Source organism: Dendropsophus ebraccatus, chromosome 4 (assembly GCF_027789765.1).
Source record: "Dendropsophus ebraccatus isolate aDenEbr1 chromosome 4, aDenEbr1.pat, whole genome shotgun sequence".
Classification (NCBI taxonomy): Eukaryota; Metazoa; Chordata; class Amphibia; order Anura; family Hylidae; genus Dendropsophus; species Dendropsophus ebraccatus.
Genome location: NC_091457.1, coordinates 61,555,425 through 61,576,705, shown reverse-complemented (window position 1 = coordinate 61,576,705; position 21,281 = coordinate 61,555,425). Strand labels below are relative to the sequence as shown.

Here is a 21,281-nt window from a genome sequence, read left to right as displayed (position 1 = left end):
ACAACCTGCCCAGCCAATCTACCATGTCTGTAGTGGTAGCCATCCTTGTGACCACAAAATACAGTTGTAATTATTTTATACTCCAGTGCACATGGCTTTACATTGGGTTCCACAACACCTAGCCTCCTTTTTCCCATCCATGGGCTGGTCTACTCTCAGCCTACAGTGGTCAGCCAAGCCTTGTGTGTATTATCTTTGTATCGACCCACTAAGTAATCTTCCAGTGACTGCAAGCAGGTCCTCCGCTTTGCCTCCGGTTGCTATGCAGTAAATCTCTAATTCCTCCTTCCTATATATAATATTTACTTCTATTGTTCCTGTCTTTACAGTAATTCAAAGGTAGCCTGTACTGATGTTGGATTCCTCATCCTGCAAACTGACAACACAAAAGGGGCAAGATGGGCAAATACCACATATAGGGATAAGCACCCAGGGGCAAAAGCTATGACCTATGAGTACACCATACAGGGGTAAATGAGGACTACCACCTTATAGACTCTAAAATGAGAACAATTCAATTTTAGTATTCCTCGAGACATTAAACAGTGTGCATTGCATTAATGAGTTCTCAGGCAATACTTAAATAGAGTTCAGTGAATGCCTCTCATGATGTCTGTAGTCTAATATCTGCAATATATTGTCACAATTTAGTCTCAATTGTGGTAAGCCCAACTAGCAGGTAAGAAGGCAAGTAGAATGTATTAGCGAATAAAATGTAAGTAATAAAAGAAGTGTGTCATGTAAAACATGTAGCCTAAATAAAAGTTACTTATTTATCGGTTTTGTTATGACCCAATGAGGCAGCACATCCCTACCTACCTAGTTGGGCTTCCAACAGTGAACTTCCCTATTGGGGAAATTCCTTCTGTTGACAAGCTAACATTACTCTACCTAATCTAGTAAACTATAAAAGGAGAGCAGTTTTTGGCACCCCCCCCTGTCCTATCCTGGTACAGGTACCTGTCAGTTTTCACCCTGTGGTGTATTTTGTGGCCATAGGGTGAAAACTGACAGGTTCTCCAGAGGGAGTACTACACTACAGGATGGAAGGCTTATCTTTGTACTTTACTCTTTGTAAAAGAGTTTCAAAATCCTCAGAATAAAAATAACTGATATTTCTTATACACTAAAGAGAAAAGTATATGATTATGGATGATCAAGTGGTTAATGAAAAAAACACTAAATCAGCACCTCCTAACTCCTCTTAAAGTTTAAATGTGTAATTGTAAGGCATATTTCTTCACAAAACCTTTTAGCTAGAAAACCAATAATCCTATATTGGACAGGCCCTCTATAACTAGATAATTCATAGTTTCATTTAGCTTCATAGTATATAAAGGCATGGGCTGGCCAAAAAGATTGGACAGGGTATGTTTTTTTTAATGTAATCCATGGCCTTTAATTTATACAGTATGTCTCCCTATGTCACTATATTGATGTAACACAACCACAATCTCTCATCCCTCTGTAAGTTGTATATAGCAAATATACCTGTAGTGCAATTTTAAATCAAATATTCTGCAGTGAGGTAATATAAACTAGCCCATACACTCAGTGTTTGCACATATCTTATTGCTCATATAGCTCTTTAGCATTCAAGTGGTTAATAAAGTCAGTAGCAGAGGAGGCCTTTCAAACCTCAAATACTTTTCTAACACTTCACGGATCACAAAACATTAGTTGAATTATCACAGTCCGATTAGCCATTTTTCCTACAAAGATAATTAGAGGGCAGCCTGTCAGTTGTAGAAAAAGACCTCAAGTGCAAAATAAATTGGATTGTCAATGAAGGAAAACACTGTATTAGCTAATTCTTTTCAACAGGAGTATTAAAGACATGCCGTTATCTTAACGCACGCACAAAGAGAGGACAAAACCGTTCATCAAAGCCATCTGAAGAGGGGTGTTTCCTACGCTGACTTGGCAATAGAGTCACAGAAAGTGTCATTCTGCATTAAGATATTTCATATGCCGTAGTTTGACAGAGAGAATTCTATATCTACAGAAGTGCTAACATTATAGGGTCACAGTGAAGGTCACTGCTATTATGCATGACAGCATTCGTGTATGTAAAACATTCTCCCCATTTTAGCTAATAACATTGTTTTATTATATCAGGTTTTCTGTGAAACAGTATAATAGTTAGTATTATACATTCATTAATATTTCTGTCTGAAGACTCCTGAGCTACATATAATATCTTATGCCCTCTCCTATGTGGATGTAGACAACATGTGCCAGTCTATGTAACATGTTTGTAAGTGCCAGAGCCCACCACTACAGACAATGACAATGTTATTATTACAGGGATGTACCTCTCTCGTCACTCTTCCACTGTTGTCAAAGTCATACAAGGTGAATGTCCACTCTTGCCGGTTATCTTCTTCCACTGAAACATCACACTGAAGTTCCTGAATAGTATAGTAAAATATAGTAAGATTACAGTGTCTGCAGTCCTCTGTCTTCTATTATAATAGAGTAGGTTATGAACAGTTTGTTGTTTCTGAGCAGACTAAATAAAAGAAGTATAGAAGTCAAACTGGATTGGAAAACTCTGTCCATTGTGGCTATTAGTGCCAACACAGAGGTATGTACATATACACACAGTATCATGGAAAGTTTAAAGGGGTTATCCAGCACTACAAAAACATGGAAAGTTTTTTTTTTTTTTTTTTTGGGCGGGGGTTATCCTGCACTACAAAAACATGGCCAATTTCTTACTGAGACAGCCTCACTCTTGTCTCCAGCTTGGGTGCTGGTTTTGCTGCTCAGTTCCATTGAAGTGAAAGGAGCTTAATTGCAAACCGCACCTGAACTGGAGACAAGAGTCATGTTGTCTCTGAACGAATGTGGCCATGTTTTTGTAGCACTGGATAACCCCTTTAAATGGCAAAATACAGTTTACAGTAAAGCTGGCATATGCATTAGATAGGTGTTCTCTGTCCTTGCTGATTTATGTAGGACCGCCAAATTGTCTATTGTGCATGTTGGCCCTTGACATTTGTTTTTGGGGGAGAGAAAGCAGAAAAATCTGGTTGCAGATTTTGCCCATCTCTCCATTAAGTACACATGCATGCTTGACTGAGCTGAGTATTCATGTGTATGGGAGGGATCTCCATATGTAATCCTTTATGAGAAAACTCCCCCCTTTATCCAGACCAGATATCCTGTGACAGTTTTTTGTTTTGTCATATAAAATGACCATTTGTTGGAGCAATATTGTAGGGTAGATGATATAATAAGAATAACTATTATTATTATTATTAATATTAATAATAATAATAATAATAATTAAAATAATCATAAATACTGATATTAAAAACACTAAAAATAATCAAAAAGGCTTATTTTCCCAGTCTTTTTTGTCAGACTAACAGGAAATTGAGCAACATTATACAGCACACACTCCATATGAAGAACAACTGCTAGAAATGTGAAAGATCAATTTCTCCCATGCTCCCTGTGCCAGCATGAGCCATTTATAACAGCATCCCAAACTGAAGGTACTTCTTATTGGTGAAATGAGAGAACTTAATGCAAAACACACATGGGCAAAACAGAATGACCCCATATATACACATCTGCAAATAATACAACCAACAGGGAATAGTAGCCTGTTAGCTGCTTATATTGTTCTGGATAGAGAGATGGTGAAAGGGTGCTTAAAATACATCAAGTTAAACCCACCAAAGTAAACCGCTCAAAATAGCCCACGGTTGTGTGCAGCCCAGTTACCTGCTAGATTTGCTGACTGAAATCCATTCCCTCTGGCAGTTCTAAAGAGTCTGTGTCCCCTACTGAGTTCAAAGCCTCCTGACTGTAATAAGCCAGCCTGAGATATTGCAAACGGTACCAGTCTCACATTACATGGTACTCGCAACTAGGCTGATTCTCTGTGAGAAGGTAAAACAGGAGCAAGAGGAGGAGGTCTGGATCAGAGATAAAAAGTGTCTGAAAAAAGCTCTGCTTTAAACTATCAGGGGGACACCGAAAGCATTAACATGATGTCTGTGCTAGAATCAGTCGACGTGCTGCACGCTGAATGCCCAAATACTCTCCTCTGCTACTTTACAACTGTGCATGCAGAGGATTAATCTATTCCTCATTATACACTTGGCTTTCCCGTCTTTGTAATATTTTCTGGTTTACCTGTAGACCTGTACAGAATTCTAATGAGGCATCATAAGACTGAATGACTTTATACATTGCATGCTATTTTAGTTTGAGTAAGGACAAATACAAATTACGACAATCACTGCGGACCTGAGTTTTCCACCTCCCATTGGCGATCATCTTTTATAGTCAAGGGAAGTAATGTCTAGCTATACAACTGCTGCAGCTACTAGAAGAGAAAATTACCACTACATAGTGGCCATTCAGAACAAAGACGTTACTCTTACTTTTTACTTAAAGTTTAAATGGACCTCCCTGTGATGAAATCTATTGCTCCAATAGAGCCAATGGACAGGATTTACATAGTACCTATGTGATACGTAAGACATAGTCTAATTGGGTTCTCAATAGTGGGCGCTGTCCTTAGCCACCTTTCTTGCAGAAAAATTACTTAAGATAGTGACCAGCACAGAAAGTCCAGAATGGTGCCTTTAAACCACTATATAAGTGATGGTATCAAGAGAAGAACCTACTTCAAATTTCAGCTGTTTCTTTACCCTTCCATCAGTGTCTTTGTCTCCTGGCTTCTTGTCTTCGCAGCTAAAAAGCCCCTCACTTTTCTCAGGGGGTAGAGCAACTGTAAAACAGAAGACAACTAAGTTACGACAATGAAATACAGGATTTATTTGACAAAAACACTTAGAAGAAACAAAGGGTAGAATGACATACGTCCCACTTCTCATTCCTTCCATCTGGAGACAGTAGGATAGTCCTAAACACAGTAGATTGTTTACGAGTGCAGTATGTTTTGTAAGTCCAGTATAAGGCTATGTTCCAACAACATCTTTTTTTTAACATGAAAAATGTCCACCTTTTATTATTTTTAATGATAAAGACGTCTGTCCTTTTCGAAAGATGGACATTTTTCACTTAAAAAAAAGATGTTGGGGAACATAGCCTGAGACTGCATTAGATCATTGGGGGAGATTTATGAAAGGGTGTAAATATACACCTGGTGTACACTGCCCACAGCAGCCAATCACAGCTCCTCTTATATTTTACCAGAGCTTAAACCTGAGCTGTGATTGGTTGCTGTGGGCAGTTTACACCAGGTGTATATTTACACCCTTTCATAAATCTCCCCCATTGAGTTTACCAACATGTGTTACAGTATCAGCTGCATTATATCACAGTAGGTGGGATTCCAGTCGTTTCACCTGCTCCCTAGACATTAAAGGACAAGTGCCATGAAAAACTTTTCCCCAGTAATTGAAGCACATTACAAAGTTATATAACTCTGTAATATGCTTCAATCACCTATCTGCCTCCCTTCCCTGTCTTTTCCCCCCTCCACCCCCCACGAGGAAGTGTCCTGACTCACACAGACCTGATTACTGTCGTCACCGTCACCAGGCAGCTCCTTCTTGTGAGGATGAGTCATCAGCAGGAGGGCTGCTCTAGGTCCTGTTACACCAGCCTCCTCCTCCCCTCCTTGTCAGGTGACTGTTTGCTCAGCTTATCTTCTCTAGTGACATGACTCCTTCACTGAATCCACGGCAGCAGGAGAGAGGGTATGAGGGGAGGGGGGAGCTGCCTATGTGCCGCAGTCAGTCTGAGGGAAGATAAGCAAGTGAGATGTGACAAGTGATGGCTTGCAGTTGTTCAGCCAATGGGAGCTGAGCAAGCCTGTCACCTGACAAGGCAGGGGAGGGGGGACGCTAGTGTAACAGGAGAAGGAGCTGAGAGAAGAGCTTGGTGACGGTGACATTAGGTCTGTGTGAGTTAGGACACTTCCTGGTGGGGGGTGGAGGGGGGAAAAGACAGGGAAGGGAGGCAGATAGGTGATTGAAGCATATTACACAGTTATATAACTTTGTAATGTGCTTCAATTACTGGGAAAAAGTTTTTCATGGCACTTTTCCTTTAAGGGTACACTCACACATACCCAATCTGAAGCTTATTTCATGCTGCAGATTATATACGGTGGATTTGATGCTGCAGATTTAATCCTTATCAAGGGTATATTCACACGTACTGTACTATATTTACTGATGATTTTACGCAACAGATTTTAAGCTGTGTAAATGAAAGTAAGCTACTAAACACTGCATAAAACCTGCAGCACAAAGTATGCAGTAAATGCACTGATGTTTAAATTTCCCCAACAGAATATCTGAAATTCTAAGCAGATAGATCAAAGTAAATGACTGAATGCAGCATTAAATCTGCAACATAAAATTCTCAGTGTGAAATCTGCAGCAGATTGAGTATGTTTGAGCATACCATTAAAGTGTACCTATAGGCCAAAAAAAAAAAAGTGTTATGTAGTGTTTAGGTAATAATGGATTAGGAGATAGTTGACACCTCAAGTACCAAAGTTCTGTGGGTTCTCCCTGACTCTCTCCTCTTTTTCATGACAACTTTAGCTCTTGTACTGGTGTCATCATCTGCACAGACATCTAGAAAGATCAATTATTGCTTCCTCTATAAACTTCTGACAGAGAAAAAATATAGATGACCAGGCAATTCCTGACACCGTTCAGATAAGGGCCAAGTGTGTCAAAGAAGTGATTAGGAAAAACTCCTGATATTCGCTCACCATGTAGATAAGTAAGAACACTTTTAACCAAGAAAAAAAAACGTAATCTTTCATCTTCTGCTCTGAAAATCACTTTAAGAAAAAACACTTGAAAGACTTTGCTGAAACACCCATCATGGTTGGTGATGGTGAGGAGGTTTTGGAGCTATGGGTATGTGACTTCCGGGAAAATCCTTCTGTCCAATTGTTGCTAGTATAATAGGCTGTGTTATATACTGTATCCATAGAACATTTACACTGTTACACTTTAGTTTTTATCATGCCCTATCAGAATCACTGACATTGTTTTGTAACCATTGTATGCATTGAACTTGGCCACCATTGGGAGACTTATTTTTGATCATTATGCCTCTGGTCGATGAAGATTTGCATTTATTCACTGTTGTGGTGATAATGGCTCATATATTTTGGGGAAGTATATGTATAGATTTACGAGCTTAGCCACGTACTTATACTTAATAATTATTTGCATACACTGTAGATCTTTAATGGAGTGGACTCCTATATACTTACAATTGGTTTATCCAATGAGATAAAATTCTGCAGTTGGATGCAGGAGTATGAGTGGAGTATTATTTGTATACAGTACCCCTATCCTCTCAACTAAAAGACTTTGCCACTTCCTATGTTTTATTGAGTGCAATGAACCGGTGCCCCAAAGACATTACAGCTTAATTGTTTGCCTGGTAAGATGCTGGCACTCTTCCAGCAATGAATAGGTTAACACCCCTGTTCAGACCATCTTAAACAGTACTTTGAAGTTCTTTTTCTCAAGGCTCAAAATACCTTGTTGGACGGAGATCAGAGGGGTATTAAACAGAATCGCTAATTAATTAAGCAAAGTTACATTTTTAAACAGTGTTTGTTGTGTTAGCCAAACACCCGTATGGAAAATCTTACCCCCCTCTATCCCTCCCTGTAAACATCAAAGCGCTCTCTCCTTCACCAACTATAAAAAGATGTGGGATCTTATCAGCTTTAGACTGGATTCTATGTACAAATAGCAGCAAGATTCGCTTTTGATCAGTGAGGATGTGAAAATTTTAGAGGAACAGTGGAATCCACCAACGCTGCATATTTTAATGCGAATTACATGCTAACTTGAAACAAAGACAAATCTAATACTTAGGGATGGAACAGTCAAAGACTTTTCACTTCAATTATTATACGGTATATAGATATTATGCTCTAATATTCTTACAGGACACAAATACAACTGACATATAGAGAAGCAACTAAAAATAATCCAAACAAGAAAAATACAAATTTAGGTTTAATTCTTTAAAGTACTTTTTCCAAATCAAACAATCCTTTATCAGAATTCTGAGTATTAAAAAATCCATTGGTAAGAATATGAACATGTGGTAATAGGAATTTATTATCGTACCTGATGGCAACAAATATGTACAAGGTTTATAAGCATACCGATCGCGAATAATATCAGGAGGATTCCCAGTCATACAGTATGTTAACCTCTCATTTCAGGTGACTTGAATACGCTGTCCTGTATGTGTACATGAAAGGCAGCACTATATCTGCCCATTTCTCATCTTTTATACAGAATCTTTCTGCAAATGTCTGCTCTACAAGTTGTATTTCACTCTTTCCCTGTACTCCCCTCCCATCATCCCCCTTCCCCCTCCATAGACTTGTAGCTAGCTCAGAGATCAGATGAAAAGTTATATCCAGTAAACAAAAGCCATTGCTAAGCTGAAAATGCATAACAGGAGAATGACACTTTTTTCTAATAAGATATATTACCAAGTTTCTTATATGCTACTGTATATACATTTGTAACTGTTAAAAATTTTCTGTGACAATAGTGCCTATTTAATACATCTATTAGTCATGAAATATCCCGGATATGTGAAAGGAGAAAAAACAAAGCACTATGTAGACACCTTGGCTAGCAATATAATGTGGCTGTCATTGTTATAGTGACCCTATGCCGGGCACTGATATAGAGCTAGTTGTCAAATATAATTTAAGAAATTAACATAACCCACATAACCGCACTAGATCCTGTCCTACCAGTTATATAGAGGAAGTCTCTGCATGAATTACTTTAAAGGACAACTCCGGCGGGACCCCCCCCCCAAAAAAAAAAAACCACAGACACACACAGACACCATACTCACCATCCCTCCGGTGACGATCGCCACTCCATTCGCCCGCCGTCCGCTTCACCGTCACCCGCCTCCGCCGTCCAGCGATGTCTTTTGCTTCCGGGTCCATGAGAGAGAAAAGGCTGCCAGTGCGCTTGCGCACCGGCAGCCTTTTCATTGGTTGGAGTGCATCACATGGCTTCCAGCAAGCTCAGCCAATCAGGGCTGAGCAAGCTGGAAGCCATGTGATGCGCTCCAGCCAATGAAAAGGCTGCTGGTGCGCATGTGCACCGGCAGCCTTTTCTCTCCCATTCACTCTCAATGAAGACGCCGAGGAGGAAGAAGACCCGGACCGCCCCCCAGCTCTGACGTCACTCGACACCAGAGAAGGGGACCGTGACGACCGTAATAGGTAATGTATATATTCTTTAACTTCCGGGGTCGGGGGTCGGGGGTCGGAAAGTGGGGGAAGGGGACCAGACCGGGTATTTAACCACATTACAAAGTTATATAACTTTGTAATGTGTGTTAAATAAGCCAAAAAATTTTTCCGCCGGAGTTGTCCTTTAAGAAATGCAAGACCTTCCTATAAAACTTCTCATAACATCCTGATATATCAACATTATAGGAGAGAATAAGGCTCTTTTTACACTCTATCTCGCAATGTCCATCCAAGGTATACATCTGGGTTTTCCCTGAAGTATACCTTAGACATATAGATATGACCGATGACACTGTTTGGCATACATAGGATCCCCCCCAAAATTATATATATATTACTATATGCTGCTGTATGGAATATCACAGAGGACTTGGCTTTTCCATACAGCAAATAAACAAAAAACCTGAACACAACATTCCTTTGGCTTCCATAATTGAAGTCTAAGGAAAAGTTGACCATATATGCAGCTAGCTTTCCTGGCACATACAGTAAATTGGCACTGCCAATGAAGTGTGAAGAAAGCCCTAACTTACATTAAGGTATGTGTGCATATCTAGGCCTGCATTTAGAGAAAATGGAGCTATATATTTGCTTTTCTTCACAGGGTCAAAGGATGAAACCCTGGTTGCCTGCAGCCACTAAGAAGAACTCTTTACATGGAATATGTAACTCGTATTAAACAATTAGAAATGTAATAAACCTTTATGAAGTGAGCTCCCTCCAATGGCGAATGATAAACACTCTGAATTGGGTGGTCTCCCTCCTTAAAGGAAATCTATCACCACCTTTATGCATTAGGTAATTATAGACATGCAGACTTCTGCATTGTGTCTGTTATATATACTTGCTATGTTTATGAGAAATTCACATTTTACTTGTTGCATTGCTCACATTGCTCGGTGGGGAAGGCGTCTATGGTAGACTCGAGCTGTGGGCTTCTCTTGACCTCCAGCTGCTGACTGTCAGGAGAGCTGTCAACTAGTGTCATGAGGGTGGGGATGGTAAGGTGATGGGCAGCTAATGAATACAAGGATTTCTCCCTTACTTCAACTGATAAAGTGTGAATTTCTCAAAAATGACACAGCAGGTAAATATATATCAAATGCAACCCTGAAATCAGTGTGTCTATTACTACATATACAGATATAGTGGCTGCTAAACAGATCAGTGGCTTGCTATTTTTTTCTTCCATAGCACACCATGGAATGTATGTGCAGGAGCAGGGACTCCTATCTATTGATGGACTCCCTGCTCCTGTAGGAATTGGGTAGCAGTGCATACAGTACTGAATGCATTGCCATTCAAATACCATTCCCCATGCTTGGTGTGAGAAAACCCAGCCCAGTAAATGTACAATTACAGTACTGAGCAGTAATACATTGTAGTAGCAATATGAAGCAGTATTGTATATATTTCTGCTCACTTTCATCGTGGGCACCTTAGTGAAGGTAGCGTATGCATTTTTGCCTCTAGTGCACTGTTGAGATGTTGTGTTGCAACATTATTGTTAGTGTGTTCTACTTCTGTACTAAATATAATATAGAGATATAAGAACCTCCCAATTTACAGTATTCAAGAAGATGACTAGCATGTCTTTCAATTATTCTAGACTTACACTATGAGCTATGGTGTATTAGTAGTTATGTTGTATTAGGCGATTATCATTTTAGTCCTATATTTGTCCAATAAGGCATTTACCCAGCCCTCTTGTGAGCACATAAAAGCAGAGTGAATGACTTTAATTTTCATTAAACCATTGTTCTCATGGGTAAATGTTAATTCTGTGCCTCTTTAAAGAGTTATAGATGGTGACGCTCCATGTATTTCAGCCTCTGCGTGCAGAAGACGATCACAGCACGCACAAGGGTATGAACACTCTGTGAATTCCTTTCCACAAAAGTGATTATCAGTGTTTTGTTTACATTCATTAGACTTAGATCATTACCCGGGAGGATGAAATCATTTTGACAGGGATAAGAATATAATTACACAGCAGAGTCCATGGACTTATGTAGGAAAGAATCTCTGGCGGGGAACGGACTGCCAGAGACCCACAAACAAGGTTATTTCAGTTTTATGGAATTTTTACATTGTTTAGGCATCATGCAGATATGAGGAGAAAAAATAGCAACAGAGTGTCACTGGAGACATATAAGCATTTCATATGTATGTTCATTTATTATTATGGCCTAAAAGAAATGGAGCTTGCCACAATGTCCAAAATTCCTTATGCTATCATCTTAGTATATACTGTAAGCCATCATAGGCCCCATACATTTGTATACAGTATTACAACTCCATACAATTTAGAGCTTCAATCCTGGAATGAGCAGAAGAGCTTTGGCCATGTTAACAGCCTATTTTCTGCATTTCTTTTACATTAAAAATATACAGCATCTAGTTGTAAATATACATGTAAGTTAAGATTTGTAAAACTGTCATGTGCAGCTTTGTGACTTTCTTCTGACAGGTTAACAAGGCGTGTATCTGTTTAAGGCTATGTTCACACTACGTGAAGAGACTGGCCGTTTCGTGACCCGGCCGGGTTACAGAACGGCGGGTCTCTGCACGGATTATCCTGTCCGGTACTGCAGTACCGGCCGGATGATCTTTTGGCCGCAGGGTTTTGATGCGGGCATATCAGCGCACGCCCGCATCAGAACCTCCCACAGCACACAGTGAAGTAAGCGGCCGGAGCCGCTCGCTTCTTTGTGTGAACTGACAGGTCTTTCTGCGGTGGCAATTCACTGAATTGCGGCCACAGAAAACTGACATGTCAGTTCTTTGCGTCCCCATACAGGATCCCTTCTGGAGCGTATACGATGTGTATACTCTCCGGCCGGGATCCCATAGAAGATAGGCTATGTTACACACCGCACAAAGTATGGCCGTTGTTGGCAATGGCAACAACGGCCGTACTTTTACGTAGTGTGAACATATCCTAAGCATGTATCCAGGTTAGTGATTGTATGACTATTGGTTTAGCTGCTATTATGGTTGTCCTAGGGCTAAGCATTGGCAAAACTGCTTTCTTTTGCATTCCCTATCACCTAACAAAAGATGATGGAAATACCCTAGCCCCTATTCCACGGGCCGACAGTGAGGAGCAAACGAGCACTATCAGCGCTCGTTTGCTCCTCGTTTTCCGCTTGCTGACACCGCTATTACATGTGGCGGTAGAGAGTGAGTAAGTGCGGACGGGGCCTGCGGAGAGCTGCAGATGGCTGCCTGGGTGATCGCTAGATCGTCCGGCCAGCCCATAGAGGATAGTAACGGTCTACTGCCACTGCTCCTATTACACGGAGCGACGGCAGAAGATCGCTGCTATCACACTCGTTTGTTTTTCAACATGTTTGAAAGACAAACGACTGCAATGATCAGCCGACATGAACAATGTTGGCTGATCGTTGCCTTCTATTCTAACGGCCGATAACGGCCGATAATCTTTCCGTGGAATAGGGCCTTTAATCTTTTCACTGCCAGCAAATATAACTCAAAAGTAGCTTGAAAATAGTTTGAAAATCATTTGACACAGCATTTTATCACTCCAACAATGTTCGGTTATAGCCCTAGCCTAAAGTGACGACAAAGTGATCTCCTCAATCATATGTAACATGATAAAAATGCTGCTGTTTTCATGGTCTGTGGGTGGTCTACATATCCCAATGAGCAACAATTACATCACAGAGCAAATGCCTAGCATCCCCACTATGGTCTCAAGTTCACTACAAAACAAACTAGTATGAACTATTGCTCTACTATATAATGGGAACAGATAAGATCTGATAATATACATGAGGGAAAAGTGCAAGTAAGGAATGTACTGTATATGGTGTATCAATAAGCAGAAGCACATGTTTTAGTATTTGTCTCCAATCAGTAAAAAAAAGGCAGGTGATACAATCCCTTTAAGAGGACCAATCACAACTGCATTTATTAATGAGGTGGGATTTTTCACCCCTGGTCCATTATCTGGGGATTCTGAATGCTTTCTATTATTCATTTGACTGACATCTCATGTCACATATATCAGATATCAGCTATTTGTCTATTCATAGAGGTTATGGGCTGGAGGTTTAAAGCTTAGGTCATAGTAGGAGAAAGACATCTCTGAGCAATAGCTGAACATTAATCAGCTGCCATGACTGATCCCCATGAACACAGGCAGACGTATATACCGGTTAAAGAGGCACTAGATATACACTGGATCACATAACAATGATGGATTCTTTGTCTACAAACAAACAGCCTCTGAATTTAGGGTGGATTCACACATACTGGAATGGTAGAGGATCTCACGCTGCGAGTTCCACAGCGAAATCCGCTGCGATTCCCAGCACTGTCAGTTAGAATAGGTTTACGCAAAGCATTATGTCCCTTAACCTGCCGTGGCCTGTGGTAGCGGGACAGCGCATTGATTGGCTGAGCAGGACGTCAGGATACCGGGAGCCACAGAAGCAAGCCGAAGAGCGGACAGGTAACGCATTCACCGAGCCGAGGCGGGTTAAGGGGGATGGCGCTTTACATACTCGCAGCGGAATGAAAAAAAGTGCTGGGAATCCAACGGATGTGCTATGTGTCAACATTTGAATAAGGACTATATGCAAAATAGTTTTCCTCCAAAAAATAATGTGTTGTTGCTGTATCACACTGCATGACAAATAAGGAAAATGAATGTGGGAAAAAAGATGCAACCTGAAGTTTACCAGAAATCCATCTAGGATGGATCTTTGCTCTGAATAAGGAGGAGATTACAACACAACCACATTCACTTTCAATAGTTGCAACCCTGCAACATTTGGCTGAGGAAAGAGTTGTGAAGCCAAAGTCACCTTGTGGGGTTGAGTGATCAATTGCCCATTTGTGAGCCTCAACATGCTTTATTCATCAGAATATGATAATAAGGCAGGAACATGGATATCAGTAGTTCCATTTAGATGAATAGAACTGTTGCTGATATTTCTGACACAAACATGCTGCATTTGAATATATCCTGAAAGCAGCGAACCTCACTGTCATGTACTCCATAAAGATTCATTGTCAGAATAAAATCTGTGAAAAGCATCAGGTCAGAGAATGATGGAAGATAAATATTCTACTATCAGCAGACATATATCTGATATTCTAACTTTTGAATAACTTTTCATTCCACAATGAATATACTGTCAAAAGACAAGGTAATCCACAGTAACATATTTTCAGTACTGATCTGAATTTCCTACCTTCCAGATGAAAATGTTCGTCACCGATGTTCTCTTTATAGATATCCCCTGATGTATCCTGCCAAAACAGCAAGGAATAAAGGAATGAATAAATACATACATACAATCAGGAAGAAAACATGAGGATAATGTGCCTAGTGTTATTTGGCACTCAAGACAACGTCTGTTGTTTTAAATGAATAATTGCATTAAGTCTATGGACAACAGTTGAAAATAATTGACACAAGCATTATTTCAATGGTCGTAGCCAAACAACAGCCATTATCCCCTGGGGGGCGGGATAACATTTAAAGTGTACCTGTCATCATAAAAATGACCAGGAATGACCGGCACCATCTAAATAGTTTTAGCAAGGTAAGTACTGCCTTATTTTTTCTCTAGTGTACCCTTGGTGACACGTCATGTGACAGAGAGCAAGGGAGAAACAGGCTTACTAGGGCAAAAGTCGGGCCCACAGCCCCTCTAGGGGCCCAGTCCTGCCCAATGAAAACTGTCAGCCAAAAGAATAAGGGCTTGACCCAAATGTTTTTGGCCCCTGTTGACATGTCCTCCTTTTTCTTCTTAATGCATACCTGGATGTGCCCTGCCTTTAAGCCACACACATGCAGATGAAACATAGAAACTGCATGGCACATCCGGTGCAGACAGTGTCTCTGTACCATGCTGCCTGCATCGGAAGAAGAGAAAGGAGAACACCGGGGGGTGTCTCGGAGAGGAGGTGACGAGGATACTTTTGAGAATTAAACCTACTATGTGGAAGAACTAATGGTGATAGTATTGGTGGAGTAACCAGTAAATGGGGCAGTATTGGGATTTGGGAAGGATTGGCTTCTATATGCACTAAGGGGGGCATAACTACTATATGTGGTGCTATTGGGGGTATTAAAAACTATATAGGGCACTATTGGGAGCTAACTACTATATGGGGCACAATTGAGGGAATTAACTAGTATATGGGGACATACTGTATTTGGAGGGATTACCTACCATAAGGCACTATTGGGGGATTAACTACTATAAGGGACAATAGTATACGATTACTTATTGCATGGGGGAAATAATAGGGTAACTACTGTGTGAAGGTGCTTGGGTACATCTGAACTCTAGCGCTTAGTCAAATGCAGTAAGGGGATGCAAGTGGGGACAAAAGTGATAAAAAGAGTACATAGGCAGATTTTGAGTATCATTTACATATAAACGTATATGGTTGAATTAGAAAAGTCTACATAACTCTGTTTGTACTTTAAAGGGGTTGTCCGGCGATAAAAAATTATTCACAGAATAACACACATTACAAAGTTATACAACTTTGTAATGTATGTTATGTCTGTGAATGGCCCCCTTCCCCGTGTTTCCCCCCACCCACGCTAGACCCGGAAGTGTGGTGCATTATACTCACCGCATGTCGTGTCGTCCACGGTCTCCGATCGTCAGCAGTGACGTCTTCTTCGTGAGTTCGGCGGATCTTCCCGAGTGCCGGCCGCCCTCTGCAGCGTCATCCGAAGCTCAGCCGCGATTGGCTGAGCATAACTGTGCTCAGCCAATCGCGGCTGAGCGGCTGATGACGCGGCCACGTCATCAGCTGCTCAGCCGCGATTGGCTGAGCACAGTTATGCTCATCCAATCGCGTCTGAGCTTCGGATGACGCTGCAGAGGGCGGCCAGCACTCGGGAAGATCCGCTGGCCTCCCGAAGAAGACGTCACTGCTGAGGATCGGAGACCGTGGTCGGCACGTGACAGGTAATGTATAGCACACCACACTTCCGGGTACACGGGTGGGGGTGGTGGGACACGGGGAAGGGGGCCATTCACAGACATAACATACATTACAAAGTTGTATAACTTTGTAATGTGTGTTATTCTGTGAATAATTTTTTTCGCCGGACAACCCCTTTAATAAAAAATCCCAGGACCAAATGCCATCTCCTATCATACAAATATACTATGCTAGATAAGTAAAAATATATACAGGTCTGTCTGATTATTTTTTACAAGCTCATAATATTTGTTTCAATATTTTTTAAATTCAGTAAAATATCATCATCCCCATACAAGACAGGATACCATTCTAATAATTATATTCTTCAATGAATACTCTTCATGCTTTAGCATCTACCAGTTACAGTGTTAGATATGCTAACAGCAGAATGAGTGGCATTTTCTAGCACAAATCGAAGCTTACATCCATAAAATTAAGGACACCATTCCTAAATAGTTTAGTAGTGACAGAATAACTCAGCATAAAGTTATGCAGCCCTGTCAGATTATGACTGACCCAAGGGTGTTCCAAAAGATTAAGAGTTTTATGCTTAGGCATGTTCCATAAAATTTTCTGAAAATTCATGGATGCCATGTTTAAAGACCATAATTTAAGAGACAGATGGGATTTTTAATGGGTTTCTAAGTTTGCCACATGACTTATACAGTTCTATCAGTTGCTTCTTAGTAACTGGGAGCATGCAGCAGAAGAATTACTGGAGGAAGGGTATTTCTCACCTCCTTTGTACACTGTTTTACTAACATTTCTGAAAAAGGCTCCTTCACAGGTAGCAGTAATTGTTACTATTTTCAGGCTTCTGGCATTGATAGCTGACTAATCTAAATGCAAAAAACTATCCACAATGGCAGTTCAAGCCAAACAATCATTGTTACCCTCTGTAACTGTAACCATTAGGGCAGATTCGTATAACGCTGGGGCTTCCTGTTGAAACGTCTGTTTGATTTATTTGTTGATTTTTATTAAACAAATCTGTTAACGGATCCATAGCTAAAAATATCCGTTTATGTTCACCTGACACGAGTGAGACATGAAAATAGAAAATACATTCTGCAGGTGACACTATCCAGGATGTTTGTTTTTGTGCAACTGTGACAATGGAAATTTAAGTTCAACGTTTCCAAATGTAAAATAATGCACTTGGGGAGGAAGAATCCTCTATCCGAGAATCACATCGGCAGTACTGTGTTGGAAAAGACTTCAGAAGAGAAGGATTTAGGGATAGTGATTTCTGACAGCCTTAAAATGAGTCACCAGTGCAACCAGGCGGTGGGGAAAGCTAATCGTATGCTGGGGTGTATAGCTAGAGGTAATAACAAGTAGGAAGCGGGAGATAGTGATCCCGCTGTATAGAGCTTTGGTGAGCCACATCTGGAATACTATGTCCAGTTCTGGGGACCTCATGTAAAAAAGGGCATTGATAAAATAGAACGGGTCCAAAGACGGGCTACATAAATGGTGGAGGGTGTGAGGCATAAACCATATCAGGAAAGACTTAAGGATTTGAATCTGTATAGTCTGGAGGAAAGAAGGGAAAGGGGGGACATGATTGAAACCTTTAAGTATGTTAAGGGACTAAATAAGGTTCAAGAGGGGAGTGTTTTTAGTAAAAAAAAACTAAGCTCAAGAACAAGGGGACACAGTGAGAGGTTAGTTGGGGGGAAGATCAGAAGCAATGTGAGAAAATATTATTTTACTGAAAGAGTAGTAGATACCTGGAACAAACTTCAAGCAGAGGTTGTTGGTAAATCCACAATAACAGAATTTAAACACGCCTGGGATAAACATACATCTATCCTGAAATAATAAGAAAGAAAATACTAAAAGGGCAGACTAGATGGACCCAGTGGTCTTTTTCTGCCGACAATCTTCTATGTTTCTATGTCATTGTCGCAACCATTTATTTGTGGTGTGATGGAGTCATGCGATCAGGGAGTGCGCAAGGCAGTGCAGTACAGTGGTTCTTGGTTGTACAACTCAGAATTCCCATGTAGCCCGAGCCTTAGTCTAATAAAGCTCACTGTTGTTTCCTGTTTAAAAAATTCCTGTTAAAAAATGTGACGTGAGCCTACTCTTTGGTAGCTGACATTTACAATATCTGCCCCACCATCAATGCGTAAATATGGCGGCATATCAATGATGATTATTTGCATATTTCCATTGCTCTGGGCGATTTTTTATACCACAAAGACAACATGAAATGTCACATTTCTAGCATTTTTGTCCTTGGCCGTTTATATACACTGCAATTTCAAACCAAGTTCATAGGCTATTGGATGAAACACGGAGCCAACAATGCCATTTGGCTGACTAAATGTGACAGCTGCTTCCTTATGTATGTGGAGGAATATTTGGTAAATCAAGCTAACTTATAAATGAAGTACTTGAGAAACCAGTTTTTTTTTTATATATCTATGCATTTATAAACATAATATATAATTAAAGTTCAAATTAATGGAAAGAAAAATCCCTCCATAGCACAAAACAGGTAATATCAATGCAGTATATAAACAGTTTGGAAAAAATCTAACCCGTGACTAAGAAGATTTTAAAAGCCAACGCTTAGTTTCCAGGAATAGTGCTCATCTTACAGCAGAGTTAAGTGGTCACACCTGCTGACATCCATCTACTGAAAGACACTATAGTCTCACTATATGCTCTTGTACAGTTATGGCATTATGAAGCTGTGTGCCAGATATATAAGTTGCAAACCCCAATTTTGCACACAAATTGTCTACTAGTAAGAAAGGGGCATGAGCAGGGATGTATGTGCCTCTACATACATCAGTTCAGCATGTCTGTGCACTGCTGGGTGAATGATTGATACTCCCCCACCTCCATTATTAAGTTGTGTACTCAAGTACCTGTTGGTAAAACATTGGGGGAGATTTATCAAGACCAGCATACTTGTACACCGGTCTTAAATAAAGTCCCGCACCCAAGCTGTTTGATTGACATGTGCCTGCCGCATGGTGTGAGAGGAGACCATGCCTTCTTCCCCTTGCAGTGTCCCCTCTTGCAATCCCATCAAGAAAGCAGGGCTGACACCATGGCAAAGGCGCAGATTTTTCTGCATACTGAGTGGGTTGCGCAACAATCTGCACCTTTTCCATGGTGTAAGCCATGGTGTAAGCTGCAAAGAGAATGTAAATTCATTGCCCTGTCTGGATAACAACCAAGTCCTGTATGGCAACAATTCCCAGTCCCAGTGTATGTGTTAAAAAGACACATAGAGCCCAACTCGCCAAGTTTTAACATGTGACGTTATACTGTATATGACAGATACCACTTATAAGCATTTGTCATAGCTATATGTCAGAGGTTTACGTTGGGGACTGCCCCTAATGTATACATTTAATAATAATAATAATAATAATAATATTTATTTGTATAGCGCCAACAGATTCCGCAGCGCTTATTTAAATATATAAATGCATTACAGGTTATATATTAAATTATACAATGAATAAATTACAATAACAAATTAGTGACCTGCTCTCAAGAGCTTACAGGCTAGGATGACTGGGAGTAACACGAGAGGCAACAAGTGCTTTATTTGTCAATGTTCCAGTCATTGTACATGAAGTCTCTAAGTGCCTATAGGCGGCTGGGCAAGCCAGTCACATTCCATTTTCTAAGCTCAGATAACAAGGACAGTGTACCTAGCACCAAAGAAGTTATAGAGAGGGGATAGCAAAGGGAGACGAGATTACGAAATGTTATAAGCACGCCTGAAGAGATGGGTCTTCAGGGCGCGCTTGAAACTGGGGATGTTGGAAATATGTCTGAGGTCTTTGGGTAAAGAGTTCCAGAGAACTGGTGCAGCACGAGAGAAGTCTTGGAGGCGGGAATGAGAAGTTCTGATTAAAGAAGAGGTTAGTGTAAGATCATTAGCAGAACGCAGAGCACGGGAAGGATGATAGGTGGAGATGAGGGAGGAGATGTATGGAGGGGCAGAGTTGTAAAGAGCTTTATGGGTGAGGGTGAGGAGTTTGAACTGTGTTCTATATTTAATGGGTAACCAGTGCAGTGACTGGCACAGAAGGGAGACGTCGGTATAGCGGCTGGAGAGGAAGCGGCTGGACACTGCTAATGCAGTATAAAACAAGACTAAAGCAGAACAGTTGTTTGGATACAAACCCTCTATCCAATGTCACCCAAAAATATAAAAATTCTGTCCTGATTAAAGCTTTTTTAAAATGGGGCTTTGAGTGGAAAGAAGGCCAGACATAAGTCATTAATCTGTAAATAAATCCATCTGCACAGGTAGATTTATGTAAGACTCCAAACCAATACTTTGGAAGTACCATTCATTAGTCCAGCAAATAAGTATGGGTTCCACTACTGCCACATTGCCTCCTTCTCCACCAGTCCTCCATGTTGCCACAGTTATTTTTATTTGCGTTTACGTACATAATTTATTCCAAAGGATACTCATCATAAATCATGTTGGATAGAGTTTCTCTGTAGTGTGAAAATCCTAATAGTATCACAGCTAATATTACTATTTCTATGGCACAATCTCCAACGAGTACAAAATCAGACAAAATTCCCCAGTGTAGACTGAATATTGCAGGAAATATTCACTAAATGGGCCCTTTCAAACAAGAGAAAATTAATCCTGGGCATATGGATTTTTTTTTTCTCCCTCGTATGCAGCACCGCATAAACCTGGTTTCTATTACCATGTCAAGTTATTGTAAAAAATGTTTACGTCTAATCTTAACCCCTACTTTTAATGTTTAGGAAAAGGACTGCTCCACGTTGTTTCTCTGTCTAGTTTTCTGTCCTGCACCCTCCATACATACATCAAATAGGAATTAACATTCTTGGCATTCTCGCTCTATATTTTTATCTCTTCTGATACGGGAGCGACTTGTCTGTTTTCTTGTCTCCCCCTGCTCTGCTGCTCCTTCTTGAAGTCCAAACTCATAACATACTTCCTGGCTCTAAAAGAATTTCTTAATTGGTTTAGAAGGAGGTGTAGGGAAAGGATGTTGAAATTCAGCAGATGCAGCAACCA

General features: G+C 40.5%; 1 protein-coding gene across 1 annotated transcript in view; it reads right to left on the bottom strand.

The window, feature by feature from the left end:
• Positions 1-21,281, bottom strand: part of NKD1 (NKD inhibitor of WNT signaling pathway 1) — a 61,075-nt gene that overhangs the window by 6,758 nt on the left and 33,036 nt on the right. The window contains exons 4-6 of the mRNA XM_069968436.1: positions 14,482-14,539; positions 4,647-4,750; positions 2,316-2,411 (exon numbers count right to left, since the gene is read on the bottom strand). Coding sequence (XP_069824537.1) covers positions 2,316-2,411; positions 4,647-4,750; positions 14,482-14,539 — 258 coding nt within the window. The remainder of the gene's footprint in view (positions 1-2,315; positions 2,412-4,646; positions 4,751-14,481; positions 14,540-21,281) is intronic.